Below are 21,968 nucleotides of genomic sequence, written 5' to 3'. Positions count from 1 at the left end.
CCGAATATTTTTGTTTATAAAATATTTACTTTCCATTCAATAAATATTCCAGTCATCTAGTTTTGGATTTGGGGAAATTCATTCTCCTTTTCCCATATATACATATAAGAAATAAATAAATTTTGTCGTGAATTCTACTTTTCGAGTTGCATGTTTAGCTTGAATAGCGTGATGGCGACTTGCGACATATTTTCAGAAATTTGGAAATTCACACATCGCGATATTCACGAGCTATCATGTTGATTTTCTGTCGAACTGTAGATTTTTCGAGTTTCGCAATTCGCTTTAATGAAACGATCTGTGTGATAGAGTCTAGCATATACACTATCAAATAGTATCAATACTAGACTTTATAAAAACATTAATCTTTGTATTCTATTCACGCCTATGTATACACATATGTTTTGATAAAGGCGTAAGATCCCAGAATTGTTGTGGTTTTTTTCAGGGTGTGGGGAAAAATTTTGTGGACGAGAAAATTCTCTTGCGTTAGCATGTTGTTTCCACCAGTCTCCTACCAATATGTTACAACATCCGAACGATTTTTGCATCATTTCCTGACTTGACCACTAACTGACCGCAATGACCTCTAGATGGCCCCTATGACCCCATTATTCATGCATTTTTATATGGCCATAGTGAAGGTTAGATCTATATATTAAGGCCACATGCAGATTTCATCAAGATCACGAGAAGTAAACAAGTAGGTTAGGACCCGTGATTGTTGCAGTTCTTGCAGAGGGTTGTAGGTTAGGATTAGGACTGGGTCTAGGGTTAGAGTTACCTCAGTTACAACTCGTGACCTTGACGAAATCTACTAGTGATCTTATATTTAGACCCAATTTAAAAATTCTCTTACACTGATTTTCTTGAAGATTGGGCATCCGAATGACTAACCAGTGCTTTTTTAATCAGAAGGTCTGTCACTGAGTCAAATGGCATGGTCTTCTAATATTTAGAACCGATTTAATAATTCTCTTACGCTGATTTTCTTGAAGATTCGGCTGGGGGATCCGAATGGCTAACGCGTGCGCGTTGAATTAGAAGGGTTGTTACTCTCCCTCTCTCTCTTTCTCTCTCTCTTGAGGATTGACGCTGTTCATCTTATTCCAATAAGTATCACACAGTTGATAATAAGGCCTGTTTGGCAGTGTGAAGTAACGAATAACAAAACAGAACAGTAGGGCATATTCTATGCAATGTGTTTTACGGGACAGTAGCATTACTGCCTACTATTATTTCGAATTCCCTCTGTCACGGGTTATTTACCTATACGGAAACTTAGGTTTTTGACCCATCCGAACCCTTGACCCAACCCGTTACCTCCTGACTAGCCAGTCAACGTCTCACTAATTTAGCCACCGTGGCTTCTAAATGATTTACAAGAAGGATATCTTATCAGTAAACCACCTTCTACTTACATCTATGCCATAAAACAAGCCACTTTGCTTTTCGAGTCTGAATAAGAATAATGAGATAGAACGTGTTTCGTTGTTCGGGATTCAAATGTTGAATAACGAATAACGAGACAGAATGAAAGTATTATTTTTTCTTAAAAATTTGGAATCATTATTCCCAATCGGTCAAGTAAAGTTTTATCTATATTTAATTGACTAATAAGAAGAGTGCCTCAGCAGTAAGCAAAATAAACCCTTCTGTTCCCTTGTATGTCATAAAAACAATCCATTTTGCTTTTCGAGGTTTAATAACGAGCCCGGGCGTGTTTCGATATATATTCTACATATCCTCTAACGAGGATGCCGAATGTTGATCATTTTCAATTCAACATATTTATTGAACGAAATTTAACAGTTTTTAAAACTGATTCTCCTTTTTAGAAATTATGTAATATTTCCTACTATACCAAGCTATAAAATAAATGTACGCTGAAAAAATCTTGTGTTAAAACTAATCTACACAAGTTTGTGTTGTTTTGTATTGTATTAACACAAACGGGTGTAGATTTATAAAATCTTGTGATTTTTCCATAGCATTAACACAAGTAATGTGTACCATCGACAGGGTTTACTGTTAGTTAGTGTTAAGTTGTCTGTATAGTTAACATGTCTGGTTGGTCCGATAACTGGTATATCAAAGGAATATATCGTGAGTGTACATATGAATTTAGACAATGTGCATCGAAAGTAAATGAGTAAAACTCTTACATAATGTAAGTTATGTAGTGAAATTAGCATCAACATAGTGCTTTAGCTTTAGCAGTGATATTTTCGAAAAATATAATGGTCACAGAATACAAGACCGCAGGTTTGTAAATCTTTACAAAAAAAAATAATACCATATATTTAAAATACTTATTTTCGTTTAAAACAAACAAGTCAGATTCAGTCTCGGTCACCCAGAACCTCATAGTCTTCGTAGAATATTTTTCTGGGTGATAGAGACCAATTCAGATTCAGAACAGTTTCACCGGAAGTGCGTATTTATATAATGGCGGGCAAGGAAAAAATTTCGTTGCGTTATAAAAGCGTTCCGGTCAGCAATCTAAAGAATCTGTCTTATTTTTTTCTGAAATCATGTTTATTTTTTATTAGTTGTTCGTTGCTACGCCGTTATTGAAATACTTATAATTACAAGAAACCCCACGACTTGTACCAACAGGTAAGATTCTCTCTTGATTTCATGTAGTACCCGGGACAGAATGGATGATAATTGGCAGCCATCTTTGATTGTTATATACGTTCTGACAAAATGAAAAAAATATCATAACTTTGGTGTTATTTGTTTGGTTCAAATGTAATCTAATTTCTGTAAAAGAAAAAAAACAACAAACAAATAAGCAAATATGTCCGCAAACACCCCGTTCAGCCTTTAGGTCAATGTTATAATATAGAGTTTGTCTATAGTTTCGATATTTTTTTCAGTTATGTGGGTCCCTCCCACTCTTCCAGTTTCAAGCAATTATTGAGAATTTACGATGTATTCCACAAAGAAAAACTGGTAACAATTTCATTTATTTTTCAATAATGCCCAACAATTGTTACTGATAGTTATATCTAATAGAGAGAGAGAGGGGGGGGAGGTGAGGTTTAAAGTCACTTGACACAAACTAGGCCTACTTGTATTAAATTTGTCGAATCAAGTAGGTCCATGCTATATATATATCCTAGAATCAAGTCCGACGGTTCTGTTTCCGCCCTCTTTCCCGATCACTGTCTCATTCTATTACCATCTTTGTATGCTGTGTCCTAATAATTATGCATAAACCTTGAGGTGTTTATGGTGTTTGTTGGATAGGTCTCTTGAACTTACTGGCGCCAGGTAATTTCGGGACTAATTTATGGTTCAATTTTATATGAATGATTCGCTCGTGTGTAGGTGTATTTAGTAAAGGGCGGAAACCAGAGGACCCAATGAAAGCCCACAAGGCTGGATAGGCGAATCGAATAAAAATATGACCTATTTCAAAATGATATTTGCATATAAAGAAAGTACAGAAGTACATATTTATAGAAAAAAATGGAATCTCTGAAAACCAACAATGGGATATGCACAAAACAAAAATATAAGGGTTGCTACAGCCTATGAATTCCAACTACCAAGGAATCTATTACACATTTGCATAGCACAAGGAAATAGCCATATACCCAACTTCATTAGCCCAGTCGGAGCAGAGCAGCAGAACGTTAAACCCATTTCATTTCATTTTTTTTTATTTGGTCTCATCTGTGACAAAGCAAACCAACACATCACACATACAATATAATTAAATTAACACTTTCCTTTTTTAACTGTTTAGTCAACTAATACATAGTATGTTTCGAAATCCATCGAACCGGAATATTTTGACATGAGTGGAATTCAACCTGGCTTACAATAAGTCACCATACAATAAAGGAGACTCTAGTGAAACCGTGTGCGTAGTATGGCTAATGGGGCCGTGCCTTCGAGAAAGAAAATAAACGGAAAGTAGTCTTTTTTGAGAAATTCGGTTTTGTCTGATAGCGACATATTTCTTTTCTCAAACGAAAGAGTGTTTAATCATGAATGTGCCAGGGAATAGGTAATATTTTGAAAGAGGGATAAATAAATAAATACTTTTCGCTCAAGCATTACACGATAACCCGTATTTTAATGTTTAAATACCCACCCACCCACCTCGCACTAACTTAATAGTATTTAGCTGTAATACCTTTTGCAAGCTATGTAAATTAAAATGTGCCAGATTTACATTTCTGACAAGGTAAATTAAACTTCTTTTCAGTGGCATTCTGTGTGATATCTGGAATGTCGTAGTGTGAACGGAATTTGACATTTAAGACCCCACCCACCCCCTCCCAATCAATTAATAGAGTTAATGGCGTACACCATTTCAAGTTATTTTCGGGCACATTTATATTTACATAACTTGAAAACAGTTTCACGGTACTAAACTTTAGTAAGGGAGTAGAGGGTTGGGATATTTAAAGTAAAAAAAAAAATACGATCGTAAGCAGAAATTCTCGATACCTGTTGATATACAGCTGAAAGTATGTCAATTGTTTGCTACAAAATGTAAATTATTTTCTTGCACATTTGTAATTACATACCTTGAAAAAAGAACAAAATTGAAATGACACTAACATGTATTAAATATTGAGGGATGGGGGTATTTAACGTTAAAATACGGGCCATAACACAAAATACAAGATATCGGGATGCATACCATTAAACTCTATTTAGTGGTGGGGGGGGGGGGGTAGGAAAGTCAAAATACGCGGCTTAATACAAAATTCCAGTTATCGTAAAATGTTTCACCGGACAGTATTTGTCTATCGCTCTTTGAATATACGAGTATTAGCTAATTGACTGGCACATTCATGATTACAAGATTTAGAAGAGATAAAACCCTCTTTCGTTTGTGCAAACAAATATGTCGCTATCAAATAATAACCTAATTACTAAAAATGACTACTTTCAATTTATTTTATTTAATGCTAGATCAGATTAACAACATATATATATACATGTATATATATAACACGCACGCGATTTCAGATTTCACTAAAGTCACGGTCACCGAGCGATATTTTTTTATTGTATATGTTTGCCCGAGTCTCCTTTGTTGTATTGTGACTTACTGTATGCCAGGTTGATTTCGGCTTATGTCGTCATAATGTTCCGGTTCGATGCATTTCGAGAAATGTTTTTGGAGAAATGTTATTGAACAAATGTTTTTGGAGAAATGTTTTGCAAGATTTGTATTTGGAGATTTGTATTAGTGGTAAATAAACACTAATAAGAATGCCAAACAACAATGGCCTGTAAATTCGCATGACATTTTATTTTAGAATAGAATAATACTATGTTTTTATAAACACTAACCTAGTCTTTACTCATACAATTTTACTCCTGTTTGTTATCATTGTCCATGAGAATTTCTAGCCAGCGGGTGCAGTTCTAATTTATCCAAACTCAACCTTTTGATTTGATAAACTACCTGTATATTATTTCAAATATTAATAAATTCCTATCTCTAAACTCACCACGTGACTTCTACACTGACGGCAGACGACATAATATCGATTTTCAACAACATTTAGCAGACGAATTTTTCTATTCACACATATACAGCGCGTGAAATAATACGTACGACATATTATACTATATAACGTTTATATACTTTTTTGTCCCCCGCCTTTCGTCCGTCTGTCTGTCACACTTTTTGGGACACAATAACTCTCCTTCTAATTGAGCTATAATGTTCAATATTGGCGTGGGTGTTTATTGGGTGAATGCCTTAATGGAGTTCGAAGATGGGCATTTTCTGCTTAAGAGTTATCAGAGATAAGCAATTTGATTGGTTGATGCTTTGGGACACGATATCATTAGTTCTAATTAAGTGAGAGTGATGAAATTTGGTGTATAGTTTTATTACATCAATACCTTGACTACGTTCGATAGTGAGCATTTTCTGCTCAGGTTAAGCTGAGCGATAAGCAATTTGATTGGTCGATACTTTGGAACACAATAACTCTCCTTCTAATTGACGTAGAATGTTCAAACTTGGTGTAGGCGTTCATTAGGTGAATGCCGTGATGGAGTGCGATAACATACATTGTCTGCTTACTGTAAGCAGAGATAAGCAATCTGATTGGTTGAAACTTTGGGGCACGATAACTTTGGTTATAATTAAGTGAGAGTGATGAAACTCCCAGTTATAGATTCATTATATCATTACCTTGACTAGGTTCGATGATGAGAATGTTTTGCTTAGGCTAAGGAGCGATAAGATATTTGATTGGTCAAGACTTTGGAACATAACAACTCTGTTTTTAATTAAGGTAGAATGTTTAAACTTGATGTAGATGTTCATTAGGTGAATCTCTTGACTGAGTTCAATGATTAACATTTTGAGCTAAAGCTAAGCAGAGCTAAGAAATTTCATTGATCGATGCTTTGGGACAAGATAAATTTGATTCTATCTGATAGAGAGTGGTGAAACTTAGTGTATAGTTGATAATCAGTTTGATTGCTTGATACTTTTGAAAAGAATAAATGTGCGATTAATTAATATGTGTCATCTATTTATTTTGGGATTTCGGCGGGGGACATCAGCCTCACAATAACATAAATTATACCTGTATTTTAGCCACCTTTTTAGCTTGCCACTATTTCGCGAAGGTGCCTCATTCCTAAATTTAAACTTTAATTACACGATAATCTCGCGAATTCAATGAGTCAGTTATCTTAATGCCTCCGAGAAGAAAAACTATATCAAAATGACCTATACGCATGTAATCCACAGCCTTCCGTTTCTGAGTTGTTCCCCCTTTGCCGGAAACCTGGTGATCGCGATAGTGGCTATAGGTTTTAATAGGGGTTTGTCAGAAGTAATGAGGTTATAAGAGAATGAACCCTAGAAATTAAACGATCGTACATCATTATCAGATTTGCTCATTATCCCTTTGGATAAGATAAGCTGCTGTTGAGACAAAGCAGCTGTGTGGGCGTATTGCACACTTTGCGTGGCTGTCTTTCTAACTGTTGTACTAATGGGAATATCGAGTTGATTTGTTTGGTATGGAATTATAGACCGTGTCAAGACGATCACAAATATGTTTGTTTTCTGCATATTTTTTTTTCGGCATTCAGTACCATGGTATCTGCTGTCAACACTCAATTAATCACTTCATGTTGAAATGTTAGAATACCCATCTCTTGCTGCCAAAGCTAATACATATCTGATTATAAACTCATTTACAGGGATTATGTTATACTACGGAATGGTATCGCTGCCAATATTACATGCTCTGCCAAAATGTGTTTTCCTCTGATTACGTGTAAAAAGTACAATGTACAAAGTCATAATACTCCCGTCAAACGGCAAAACCTAGTAACTCACTTTTTTCTTATTTTGAGAAAACAAAGGAAAACGTAATGGATGAATATTAAACCCCAGCTCATCCATTGATTTCACTATTGAGTTACTAGGTTTTGCTGTGGTATTCTAGGCAAATGAAGGAAGTTGCTAGGATTTGGCATGGGTGTAACTGCTTACAAAATCAAAAGATTGGAAGATCTAGTACAACAACAGGAAGCACACACCCTAGTAACTACAAATTTGGTCCTAACTCAATTTTGATAAAAAAAAGTGAGTTACTAGGTTTTGCCTTTTGACGGGAGAATACCGGTAAAGATAAAGTCAAAATACCTCTAAGGCCAAAATTAAATGCAAAACGTCAAATATTTTATTGGAAAAAGCTGTCTTTGACGTGTCTCCATTTTACATGTTCCTCATTACATTTTACATTTGCGTTCTGTCTCATCTTATTTGTCCTTAATGCTTTCTACATATCATCTTACGCAGAGCACTAAGTTTGATATGCAATTGTAGGATATCATGTAAAATTTAATGAGGGAAATGTAAATTGTAGACACGCCCCAAAACAGCCTTTTCCATTAAAACATTTGTCATTTGACACATTACATTTGACGTTTTACATTTAACTTTAACATTACATTTGTTTGTATGCTAATTAGTTATATCAGCGTGGAAATGGCATTTTCCCGTTTCTCGTCCCCAACAACCCTTGAAATGACGTATCACACGTCGGTAACCCTACCCTTACACAAGACCTAGCCATGCGCCTTACCCTAACACTCGACAACAACCATGTTCCCTAACCATGTTTACATCTCGGCGACCTTGAGGGATTACACATTTGACCCCGTAAAATAACCTAGCCCAAGCCAAGTCTTCTACTGAAGATGGTGGACGGGAATCATATTATGTGTACATATACTTGAGGGAACCGGCGTGATTTTCTGGTAGATTACATCCGAAGAGGATGAAATACCAACGACTGCAGTTCATGACCTAAAATAGTAAGAGGTGTCCCCGTTTAAATTAATGTTTTGTTATACTTCAGATAAAAGAAAATGTTGAATTTGATGAATTGGGTTATTGTATTCCTAGAGTTTTTACCTTTAATATACGGTAAGCTCTGCTCTTTACTTTCGCAATTGATTTAGAAGTCAACATGGACACTGGGTTTTCTCCGTAATGATGACAGTAACGATTCCACAGCATATAACTGATAGCGCGTCATTGCTTCAGCTCTACCTTTATTTGTAACATGGACGTAAAATCATCCTTTGTTCTTTTCGTTGAATAAACAGATTGTTTTCTCTCTAGTAGATTGGATGAAGTTTAACTTGACATGTTCAGTGTTATTTCACCCTTTTGCTAGTTTACACTAGTTTTAGTAGAAATCATATAAAGAAGTGGGTGGGTTTTCTGTGCAATAACAACAAGCATGTTGACCAGGTGTCAGTGTTACAAGTCATGTATAGCACGCTTCATTCGTTAACAGGTTTAACACCTCGGCCTACGTCCTGTGGTTAAACCTGTTAACTCATGAAAGCCGTGCTATAAATATAACTTAGCTGTGACGAAAAGATGAGTATATGATCTTATTTATCACATTGTTCAAGACGGAAATCAAATTGTGTCCAAGTTAAAATTGCAATGATAACACCTTTTCCGAATCTAATGTTTTGCAACCATCAACTTCCTGTTGAATCCCTGTATGTGAAGGGTGTCAATACATGTCTCCTCATAAATTTAATTTCAATCAGCTATCGATGTTAAGTCAAATTGTGACGATATGCTACATTTGTATGCTGATGGCGTTGAAGTTGGTAACAGCAAGAGCACATCCAAATCTTTAAACATTAGTATTCCCGATGTAACCAAAATTGTTGCTGTAGCATGCCACCATACGGACGCACCAGCTGGAATGAAGCTAAGAAAAAACTGATTGGTTATTCGATTGACCGGAGCTTGTCTTAAAATAAATGTCTAATATTAGATGCAGAATGTCCATTAGAAGCACTTACAATTGTTATGTTAAATAATATTTTTTTTCATTTTACTTGGCAATTTTTGTGATCAAATTATAGGAGTAGCTATGGACACCAAAGTTGGTCCAAAATATGGATATCTGGAAGAATTGTGTTATATGGAAATTGGACAGAAATTTGGTCGTGAAACACAACTGTTTATTGAAGCAGCATGGAAAAGATTTCTGGATGATTGCTTTATCATGTTACATATTGATCCAGACCACCTTAACCAACTTCATTCCCTACTCAGTTCAATGAACAATAGTTTAAATTCCCTACGGAAAGAGCACAATTAGTCTTAATTTTCTAGATGTAACAGTGAGGCTTTCATCCACAAGCAAAATAATAACTGATTTATTTCATAAAACTATTGATACACATCAATAGTTTGATTTTTGAGCATGCCTTCCAACACATACAGAAAGGAGTATCCCTTATAATCTTAACAGACATGTATGTACAATTGTTTCTTCGGAAGAAGATAAATCAAAACGTCAGAAAGGATTACGGGGTTTCCTTCGAAAACAACATTATCCTCGATAGATATCGGGATAGAAAACGCCTTTAAACGTCTCACAAACAGACCAGAACTAGTCAATTCTAAGGCGAACATTGACTAACGTTTCAAGCTGCCGTCGAGCGAACGGATGGCGGTTAAGATAGACTAAAAGATGTGATATTTTTGAGTAGATAGATTTATGCTTGTAAACTTTGTAGCCTGCGTTATATAAAACCATAGTTTAAAAACGAACGGTGTTTCTGAGTAATGTTGGGGTGATAATGGTGTCAGCATATAATCTGTGCCTGCGTCAAATATTTTAGCTATAATTGCAATAACAGATCAGCAACCAGTCATATCTAGACGATTAGTGACCAAAACAAGGAATGTGTAGCAGTGATGTTGTTACACGACGGATTTGATAAGCTTGTCGTTTGCGTCCACATTCGACAAGCTATGCTACAATTTTAAGAGAAACGGGTTTAACGGTTAGTCGATACAATCTAGGTCATTTCGCGACGAACATATGGTTCAACATTTTTCAATAATTCGCTTGCTCGTAGAGATCATTAGCAGTGTGTGTGTGTGTGTGGGGGGGGGGGGGGGCGGAGGATCCAGAGAAAACCCACGAGGTTGTAAATTTGAAGGTTCCAAATAAATATTGATTGTTATCAAGCTACCCGAGTTCCAATTTTTGCAAACCATGTCATGTGTACTAAAATAAATGTTAGTAAACTACAAAAATATTTATTTGATATTGTATGGCTCTCTTTCTGAGATACAGGTTGCTATTAATTCAACATTTCTCAAAAATGAAATTTCAGCTCATGAAGCTATAACTGGGGAAGCTGTCTGTCATAACATCATGGAGTTTTATGTTGATGGTGTTCTGCACAAGAATAGTAATAACAGCTACTGGGATCAACCAGCATCTATCAGTATCCCTGATGATACGCAACTTATTGCTATAAAATGCCGGAATACCGGCGGACCTGCTGGAATAAAGGTGACATTGAGTAACGGCATTGAAACCAGTGCAGAATGGAAATGTTATAATAAACATGAGCAAGGATGGAATAAACACAGGTGGGATATTATGGTTATTGCTTTAAAAGGCCCATTAGCTCTATTCCCTGGACAATAAAATATAAGAAAAACGCACATATTAATCTAATATGAATGTATATAAAGTGATTCACAATTATTATTTGTTTTTAAATTGCTAATTGGATATTCAACGTGACGCCACTTTCAGATCCTGAGATGTCACACCTTTTCCCAGACCTTTTGAACGCGACAGAGGGTATAGTCATGAGAGGACGAACGCTATCGAATTTCAACGCGATGGAGGCTACAGTTTTAATAGCTGAATTCAAAGCTTGTGGACACGAAATTGACTAGATTTGCGGTCTGTGACAATCTTTTTTTCTTCGAGACTATTTGTTATCTCTTTGTAGGTTTAATGACGCTACATGGCCCAATGCGCAAGTGGTTAACCAAGAATGGATTTGGACAGCTGGAAACATCAAAGATGAAACAGTCTATTGTAGAAAGTTCATAGCTGACCGTAAAGGTAAAACTAATCAAATTACAGATGACCAACAAAACACTAAACGACACATAACACAAATTTAAGGTCAAAAGTACAAGCCTTATCTATCCAGCAAAGTAAAATAATATAGCCACACAAAGCTTGAAAATATGCTTTGTCGCAACAGCAGTTTATCCGAAAGTTAAACGTGAATATTTACCAAATTTGATACAGATCAAGGACCCTCCATGACATCTAATTTCCATCCTGTTCACAAGCCTTGTAGTACCTATAATATATCTCGGGAACAGATGACTGAAAATCAAAAGGGTAGATATTGTCCGATTCCAATGCATTTATAGAAAACGGCTGGAACTCTGGAACGGGAATACCGATAGGGGTTGACCTTTTTTTACGAAAAATATTTCATTATTTTGAGAAAACAAAAAAATAGATCCACATTTCCTTATTATGTCAGGTATGGAAGACCAAACAGCTCTTTATTCGGTGTTCTTAATTCTTAGTTCTTAATCCAGTCCGAAATTAACACTTGTATCTTAAAATCAATATTTGCTTCATAAATCAAATTTGTAAAATGTATCTTCGTTTAACTTAATTGTATTTTAATATAAAAATAAAATTTATATTAGAAAATCAAAAACAAAAAAATAAGCCTACATTTCATCAGAGAAATACAACGAATAACAAATCTCGAACAATCAATTACCAAATACAAATCTTGCAAAACATTTCTTCAAAAAAATTTCTCGAAATCCATCGAACCGGGACATTATGACGGCATGAGCGGAAATCAACCCGGCGTTTATAACCTAATAAATAAATATACATCGACAAAACATACAACAAAAACATTATAGAAGTACATGTACAAAGAGTTGTTGTTATTTAATTTGATGTCGCCACTTTAACATCAAACTAGGTCAAATATCATAATTCCATTGCTTATAATAAGGTATGGTTTCAAAAACGATAGATTTTACAGATTTACTTATATTTTCAAAATGGTGTCACTTCCGATGAATTTTAACCTGTTGGTATTGCTCTAGACAATTATTTTTAAATAAGGCAAAATTAAAGAAGTCCTCGTTTTCAGAAGGCGGATAATCGGAAAGTTTTTGTTGAGATTTCTGGCTTAATCTACCCATTTGTAACTGATTCTGGAAGTTGCAAGTCGAAATCTTCAACAATGAAAGAGTTACACTCGAAATTTCTCAGTTTTCTATTTCAAACTTACAATTAGGTCATACGTATCAATGGTATAGACTACGGTCTATTCTACAAAACTTGTGAATTACGAACAACTACCAATTGTTAAAAACCGCATTATAATTGATTGGGAAATAAAAAAAAGTTTCATTTGATGTCTAATATGGGCCTATGCTCGTCTATGACGTCACTTCCTGATAATATTTTAAAATGTTTAGTCATTCCTTGAGCTCTGAGGATTTTGGACATCTTGCTACAACATTCTACCAGGAAGATTATTTTATTTGATATGCACACGCAAAAGATGTTCAAAATCCTCAGATTAAGATCGCTAGAGGACCCACAATTTAATTTAACGTCTTGTATCCTCTCCTGTCAAAATGTCGACTGCAGTCAGTAGACCTGTTGGTGTCATTTTATAGTTTGGCGGAATTGTAACGACCACTGAGGTATGTTTTTTATTTCCCAGTTTGGACTACTTTTCTGACACATGGAGGCAAACATGCGAACATTATTCTAGCTCAGAAAATGGCATCGTATAATGGGAAGTTGCGTCGTATAGAGGTGTCATCTCTTCTTACACAAATTACGTAACAGGCAGTTAAAATTTAGCTAGGTGGCAAAGATTTATCATGTACTTGTACATTGTATCTGTTCCCTAGACCTTAGGGCTATATACCATCTAAACAATTGACTGTCCCTTCAGTTTTTCCAATGTTTCCTTAGTGATTTTGTTAACGCGATGGAGGCTACATTTTCAATGGATAATTTTCGAATTTAGTTTAAAGATTTGGTGTGATCAGATTACGAACACTGTCGATTTTCATCGCTCCACAGCCTCCAGTTCCGGCGTTACCCCCAACCCCTCTGATAACCTAGTTATCGAGATAAAACGATGAAAAACACCCAGAAACCCATCTATAATCAGTATTACGCTAACCCCCGTTTGGTAGTTGCTTCCCCTTCGAAGATATTAATTTTGGATAATTTTCATTTAATCTAAAATAGCAATAGCAGGACGAAATTCAGCAATAGCTATTTTAGTTACTCGAATAAGAAGTGGTACCGGGAGTTCAAGAACCAGTCAGCATAGCCTGCCTCGTGTACGACACCTGTGAATACTTATCGATAACTGGAACAATAGCCTAGACCTGGATGTCAGAATATTTCACATTATTGTTGTATATAAATGTGGAAGTCTTAAATCGGGTCAAAGGCTTTCAAATCACCGCATTGGTGTCAGCACGCCCCTTCTGGAGCTTTCACTAGTGGAATCAAGGCCTAGTCGATTGAAAAAAGGGAAAATAGTGCCTTCAGCGTCTACAATGGCATGATTCAAGAGTTAATCCCCCACGCTTATTTGTTTATATCATTTCGGAATGAATAAAATGGTATCAATGACACAAAAGGCGAACATGGCACCACGGTGTTACAACCCCTGTTGTAATAACAACCCCTATTGTAATTAATGTATTTTACAGTAAAATGGACATCTAATTTTAAAAGTCAATGGATTTTGATCACCATTTCCATATGATATAAGAGTACTGTTATGCGTTAATACCCACCTAAAACATGTTTAAAAGCATGATATTTGGATTTCCCAGTTTTACGTGACAAGGAGAAGGGTCGCCTGTCCGACCTCGTGGGCTTTCTCCGGGTCCTCCCACTGCTAACGACCCCTATGCGCAAGCGAATTATTGAAATAAAATTGAACCATATGTTAGTCGCGAAATATATATCAATGATATTTAGAGGTATGTTCTCTGAAAAATCTGTCGACTGGTGATGTGCATATCAGATAAAATACAGTAATTAAATTCTTCTCTACGCTTCGACACATTTATTACATTCCCTGCTACACATCTATTGTTAACCTCTGGTTTATCTCTGGTACGAATATTATTGTAATTCTTTCCTCCTGGAATCCAACATTGTGTATGTATTTACAGCAGTCAGATCGTTTGCTTATCGATAACAAGATTTTCTAATATAAGCGCATCGTTTACATTATGTCAAAGCCGAATTCATGATTATAAGCACATACTACATGAAAATTACATGTCTCAATCCCACCAAACTCACAGAGTGAGTCTGCTGATGGAAACCTATCATTGCTCTCCTAAGAATCAAGTGGTGTCTCACTGTCGAGCAAACATCTTGCTTTTCATATTCCCTGTTTTATGCAATTAATTAAGTGATTTGTTACTTGCGCCTATTGACGTCAATAATTACGCAAATATGGGCATCTTGTAATTTCCCCACACTACATTTTAAACAATACAAAAATTAGCCTTGACCCTATACCCCATTTCATTTCATTTATTCAATTAAGTTTATGTAATTACATGGCATATGTATCTACTGTCGAATTAAACGAATGCAGTTTTATACTCGCTGACCATCACCATGTAGTTTGCGGATGGTCTCTCCTATTATGAAAAGTACAAAATTATATAATTTTAGGATATATTTAATGGGTAGGCAATTTTGGTTTTTGAACCTCTATATCGTTAATAATTCTGTTTCTCGAAATATTTAAATAATGATTTGATACATTCTTTGTCATCTTGCAATTAAAATTGTAGTTAAAAATAATCAATTATTTGTTACCTTGCAATTAAAAATAATCAAATATTCAAGGGGTTTGATTTTCTAAGATTCAGACTTTTATTTTATCTTCTACCCAAGTATGTGAAAAAGGGGACATGACTCTACATAAACTGATATTACTAGAATCGTATTGACTTCCGGTATTCCAAAGTGAAGGCAAAATTTGAATATTTTGATAAATGACAAAAGTTTTACAATTTTCAAACTAAAACTGACAACGACGAAATTTCGAAAGCTTCAACTGCTATTGTTTAGACCCTGTTATGTTATATTTTTTTTAAAGATTCTATAAGACACACTACACATCAGGTACAATCGGAGTGTACGTGGCAACAAATCACGCCATCTAAAACTCTTGCTATCTAGTAGTCAGGAAACAAAATCTAAGAGTGAGACAACTCCGCTTACTTGCAAAGTGGAGTTATCCCCCTTTACTCATGAGGACTGTATTTTATGTCTTGCTGATAAGCTATTTTCTTAACACACTCCCACTAAAATTTTGTATCGACAAATTTTACATAAATGCGAACAGTAGTACCACCAGCAAGAATCAAGAATATAATAGAAGGGAATTTAAAGCTATTATCAGGATCTTAACTCTACACACTCTACACTTTAAAATAGACTGAAACTTGACTATCTTAAAACTTGACATTAGTAGTTATCAAATTACTGTTTGAAAACAAAGAATATACATTTCAATGCTCAAAGGATTTGTAACTAATTCTAAAGGAAACAGCTTTTGAAATGGACGATTCGTCGCTGTTGGTCTACCGAGTTTATCATGTACACGAATTTCCGCAGCACGAATATTGTCATTACGACCTTCAAACGTTCTCCTTACATGAGCTATAACCCAGGTTAATCTTGAGATTTAATCTTCCTGGGCAACGACTACATAACGTTTCTTGGTTATGGGTCGATTGTGATCTCTTAAATCTGTTAAACAGACTTTCCACCATCTATTCCAAAAGTGGGTTAACACTGTATTCAGATAATAATTTCTTTTTCTACAATCTTTATTCGCTTTAAAACCTTCTATCTCTATAGTTAAAGGCAACAGTTCTCCATAAGATATTCTAGCTGTAACAATTGTCTTCGTTTAACAATGCTTTGTAGATCTTACCATTCTCTCAAGGAAACCTCCCCAGCAGGGCGAGCGCTCAATATTATAATACCAGCGTATCCTATTCGACGCCAGAAAACTGTGTATCTCTGAACTCTTAAAAGTTTTCCCATTATCGGATCTCTTCGACCAATAACTCTAATAAAAGACACGTGATAAAAAGCTCTGACGAAGCATTGTACTAGCACAAAGTAAATAAAGCGATAAGCACCTTTTTCATTTGTCCACTAGATATACCTTTCACATGTAACGGTCGCGCATAATCAACCCCAACCTTCGAGAATCCAGGAGGACCGCACCAAACAAAGTAGTTAAAACTGGAAACACTCAAATAGTCAGTTTAAACTAAACTGATTAGTTATGTTAAAATTAAGAACACATTTCACAAGCAAATCTTTCGCTTTCAAATTCTGCACAAATTTCGTGCACCCATCCTGTGCATGATATGCACTAAATCAAGGATTCGCCTGGTTTAGACTTACTGAAGAGACCGCAGTAATATATTCAAGGATTGCCATCGCATAATTTTCTTTTCTTCACCGTAGGATTTTATTTTTTTATTTTTTGTTCTTTTCTCATTTCCTCGAGGATGTACATTTAAGTGAACACCACTTTTCTTCGAACAATTGTGTCCATTCCGCTAATAAGACTGCATAATGTATCTTACGATTGTTGAGTTTCTGTTCTGCTGGGGGTTGATTGCCACTATGTGGATCATTTCGCTTAAAAAATGTAAACAGAAAATGTTGGTAAAATTTCTGGCATATCTGGCATAGCTATTGAGTTAGGGCTCTTTGATGGTGGTTGTCACTTCGTCACTTCTGATAAAAGTTTTTCAACATCAGTCTCTGTGAATGAATTAGATGTGTGGAGTGCATCTGGGGACATATTGAAATCAAGCGCTTCACACACCTGAACATAGAGAAGATTCTAGATCTTCTGCAAAATTACTAGGTTCTTTATGTGCAACAACTAGTTCAATATTAATTTCGTTAGCTAATATTACTATCACCTACCCATAATTAAGGCAGTGTATAATGTAAACAAAATACTTAATATATACCTCCATTTATTCTTACTTTAATTTTTAGGGCGTTGAGCAGTCTAAAATGCACATTTTAAAGCTAGCACTGTAATTTGTGTTGATAAGATATGACATGTTTTGTTATTTTGGGTGGTAAATTACATATTAATCACCACAAAAATACCAATTTTATTTACCAACTATGTTCCAAACTTGGCCCAAAAGCATGATAATAAAGGGCGCCGATGACAATAAAAGTCAAATTTTCTCAGTTATGCCTGCATGGATTTTTTTTAAATTTGGTATGAACAATGCTAATAGTCAGTCAAAAAAAGCCACAGGTTTTGTGATTTTGGGTTTATTCTTTGAATACTTCCACATCAAGTTTTAAAATACAACAATTCGGACGTAAAAAGTAAATATTTACTTCAGTTCACTACTCGGCAGCTCTAAAAATCATTTTATACATTCAAAAATAGCAGTCTTCGACCATCAAAAAATGAAATTCAGCCACGTTCAAATCGCGATAGATGGTAAACCTGGATAATCGCGTCCTAGAAGGAATTCCTTCTGACGTCATATCTAGATAGACGTGAATGATCCAGTGTGAAACTGCTGTTGGACATGGCCATGATTGTTTACAGCGGATGACGTTACCGGTGTATACGACGTCATAATTTATTCAAAAACCTTCTCGTTTGCTATAAATAGCCCCTTTCTTTCCGCTTGTTACTCCATTATTACACAACAAACGGTCGGACTGTTATGTGTCCTCTGGGTTATTTTACACATGGAACATATGTGCAAAGTCTTAATCAGATTGGTGTTGAAAGTGCATATCTTAGGCCTTTCAACGCCTTTAAAGTACGAAAGCCCAGAAGGCTCATTTCAAATTCCAGATTCCAAATTCCAAATTTACTGCTGTAGCAAAAAAAAAAAAAAAAAAAAATGCCAGTCCTAAGATACCGAGTAGCAGAGAGTAACTCACTGCAGAGGAACTTTGCCCCAAACTGTTCACATCTGCCGAAGCAAACCCGAACTGGAATATTGTTATTATACTCTCACTGATTAGTCAAAAGCAAAAACCTGATCCGATTGGTCGGATCATAATTGGAATTTGTAATTTGTAATTTGGAATCTGGAATTTGTAATTTGGAATCTGGAATTTGTAATTTGGAACGGGTTAAACTAGAAGTAATTAGTTGTGTAAAATTACAATTTATATAAATTCTAAATTGTTTAATTGAGGGGGGGGGGGTGGCTGAATGGTTAGCGTGCGCGCGCTGTGTCATTGAGTCGACCGGCGTTGTTTCAAATCCCCGGTTGTACGTGACAATGAGTAGGTCGCCTGTCCAACCCCAACTCGTGGGTTTTCTCCGGGTCCTCCGGTTTCCTCCCACTGCTAAAGACCCCTACGCGCAAGCGAATTATGTAAATAAAAGTAAAAACCATATGTTAGTCCCGAAATGACCTAGTTTGAGTCGAGTGGACGTTAAACCCCATTTCTGTCTGTCTATGTTAGTCCCAAAATGGCCTAGTTTATGTCGAGTGGACGTTAATTCCCATTTATGTCTGTCTGTCTGTCTGTTTAATTGAGGGGGGTTGCAAATTTGCTATTTTATCGGTAAGACATGAATTTGGAATTTCGCATTTGGAATTTGGAATCTGGAATTTGGAATTTGGAATGAGCCTTCTGGGCTTTCGTATTAAAGGCATTTATATTTAATTTGTTGTTTTTCTTACTCGATATTGCGTAATGACGTTGGTTTTCTGACTCGATATTACGCTATGGTGCCACTATGACGTAATAGATGAGGGACCTGGCAAGACAGAACGTCAAGTTGTTCGGGTGAGACGCAAAATCGAAGTCCTGTGTACACGCTGGTGTGCACGATAAATAGTTGACCGAAACTCCTCTGTCCGGATACATTGTCCCCCATATCACAGTGAATAACGTATTCCCGATTGCATTAGCATAGATTCGTACAGAAAAGTAGCAATTTACCCCCAACCCCCCTCCCCGCCCAATTCATCCCATTAAACGTAAATCTTTTAACTATTAATTTGATGAAGAAAAACTATTGTCAGAAACGAATACTTTGTAATAAATTACAATTTAATTCAGATTTCACTTGGATACCAAGAACTCGAGAACCTGTAATTTATACTCTTAGTCAAGATGTGATGTTAAACTGGGAATATCTAACTGACAAGTTGATCAACAAAATCATCTTCAGTCGAGAACATAAAATAACAAACCATGTAAGATAAGCTTTAATTAATTGACTTATTATAGGTGTCCATAATCGTTATTAGCATAAAACCAGTTCGTATATTTCTATGACCTTTTTTCTAATGATAGTGTACAGCAGATATTACTTTGAGCTATACAAGCTTACATGAAAATGTGTCACAATAAAGCCAGTTCGTATCTTGTCTTAAAGGTATGACCCTAATAGGTATATAAAAGTGTTTACGTCGACCTTACAGAAAAGTATTGCTTAATTTGGAGATAAATCAAACACTGCTTGGAGTACGCCATGACTTTCAACTCAGATTTTCAAAATAACATGCCCCATAACAATGTAATTCCGTTCACCGCTTCCAACTGATATCCTCTCACAGGACTAATTACAATGGGTCGCCTTGGGGCGGAATTGTCCGGGAGCTGACCATCGTCAGTGAAGCTGTTTCCCCTCTCTACTGCAGTTGATAACAATAACTGATTCCGTCTGTTCGTTTTAATTCACTAATCATCGAACTTGGTCTATGTTTGAATTATATCTAGACTCTGTTAAACCGTGTAATTAGACGGCAATAATCTATCTGACCCCTGACTGTTTTTTGTTTGTTGTACAGACTATTAAAATTGGTATGTGGACGAGTGAGAAAGGTTTCAAACAAAACAGAGTGGATCTTTCAACTGAACTGGTACTGAAAAAAATATCCATAAACAACGAAAGTGGAGAAAGGATCAGCCTTGAATTAAAACAAACGATAGATGATGATTTTGATAAAATCTACTACTGTCATGTCTTCTATGATGATCGCATCTCTTACAAACAAGGTGTTGAACTCGTGGCTGAAAGTAAGATTTAAATTTAATAAATGAGGATGTAGTTGTTATACTATCTGTTCAACATTTCAATGCTACTACATGTATTTCAATCAGTTTCATATTGTAATATTGGCATGCATTTATAGAACCTTGTACGGAATTAAACCACATGTTTTTCTGTGAATGCTTCATGGGATCTATATTCTTTTCACCTACTAAATAAGTAGCGACATTTAAATAAGTTACTGGGATCTATGGGATCTATATTCTTTTCACCTACTAAATTAGTAGCAACATTTAAATAAGTTACTGATGGAAAAATACATCCAAATTTCATTTAATCGATTGTCCAATAGTGATCGTATAAATGGATGGCAAACACTGGTCTAGACATAGGGACTCCTCTTTTAATCTAGGATCAGCATGTAAAGGAGAAAGGCTACAGTACTATAACAACACATTAACATTTACGTGGATGTATCAATATAGATACCCGATTACAGCAGTTATCTTATCGAGGATCGATAGCGCTGGAAAGAAGGTGAGTGAATGGCAGTTATTCCTGAATACAAATCTAAGTCAAAGAATTTAATCAATTGCTTCTTTTTTACTTTGGTTCCAACCCTCTTTTCGGAGAATACTCAACTGGAAAATGGACACACTAGTTTATTTTGGTTATTTTAACAATTCAGAAGATGTATCTACTATTCCGATTATTTTGCAAGTCAATGAAGACATCGTTGCCGTTGCTTCGAAAATGTAATTGTTAGTCGGTGACAACATATATGTTTTTATCTTTAACAGGGAGATGATCTGGGGTATTGGTATCAGAATAAATTTGAAAATGATCCATTATTTAAAGACAGGGTAGTATTTAACATAACAGATCTGGCTGATAAAAAAAGGAAGATAACTCTACTTTTAAGTAATAAAACCCCAGGTGACTTTAATTTAACATACATATGTAGAGTGATACCGGCTGATGGGCAGTTTTGTCAGTGTCAATTGACAGTTGATGACGATGGTAAATATTACAAACATTTGTATCATTGACTTCACAAATTAATTACAGTCTTGTGTTTATGTCCGTGGCTTAACGAAGAGAAAGTGATCTTTCAAAGTTTAATTGCATTTTTGTGACATTTGTTTTTATTTTGGGATTTGATTGATTTTTGTCTCAAAATGGCATAATATATTTGGAGGCGTGTCGCCATTCTACTTTTTGAATAGATCTCTGCCCAGAATGACGTGTAGACACAGTTAAGTTTCTTATGGTTTGTCGCCAGTTATTGAGGACGTTTCAAAGAGAGATTGGGGTTTAACGGCCACTAGACACAAACTGGCTCATTTCGGGACTAACACATGGTTCAATTTTATTTCAATAATTCGCTAGCGCGTAGGGGTCTTAAGCAGTGGGTTGAAACCGGCGAACCCAGAGAAAACCCTCGAGGTTGGACAGGCGACCCTATTCCTTGTCACACCGGGGAGTATCTTCATTTTACCTGAATCCTTCTCTTATGCATCAGGGTCTTTGGTAATTGGAGC

General features: G+C 35.7%; 1 protein-coding gene across 2 annotated transcripts in view; it reads left to right on the top strand.

Moving 5' to 3' along the window:
* Nucleotides 1–8,373: 8,373 nt before the first annotated feature.
* LOC126830921 (uncharacterized) overlaps nucleotides 8,374–21,968 on the top strand; it is a 30,552-nt gene continuing 16,957 nt past the window's right edge. The window contains exons 1-7 of one of the 2 annotated variants that reach the window (XM_050561430.2): nucleotides 8,374–8,437; nucleotides 10,669–10,930; nucleotides 11,302–11,417; nucleotides 19,491–19,627; nucleotides 20,225–20,453; nucleotides 20,840–20,964; nucleotides 21,228–21,447. In XM_050561430.2, coding sequence (XP_050417387.2) covers nucleotides 8,380–8,437; nucleotides 10,669–10,930; nucleotides 11,302–11,417; nucleotides 19,491–19,627; nucleotides 20,225–20,453; nucleotides 20,840–20,964; nucleotides 21,228–21,447 — 1,147 coding nt within the window. In that variant the 5' untranslated portion in view covers nucleotides 8,374–8,379. Of the gene's footprint in view, nucleotides 8,438–9,787; nucleotides 10,333–10,668; nucleotides 10,931–11,301; nucleotides 11,418–19,490; nucleotides 19,628–20,224; nucleotides 20,454–20,839; nucleotides 20,965–21,227; nucleotides 21,448–21,968 lie in introns of those variants that run through there. The other variant, XM_050561433.2, reaches the window with a different exon arrangement.

The sequence above is a fragment of the Patella vulgata genome, chromosome 8 (genome assembly GCF_932274485.2).
Source record: "Patella vulgata chromosome 8, xgPatVulg1.2, whole genome shotgun sequence".
NCBI classification, from domain to species: Eukaryota; Metazoa; Mollusca; class Gastropoda; family Patellidae; genus Patella; species Patella vulgata.
This window is presented reverse-complemented; position numbering and strand designations above follow the sequence as displayed.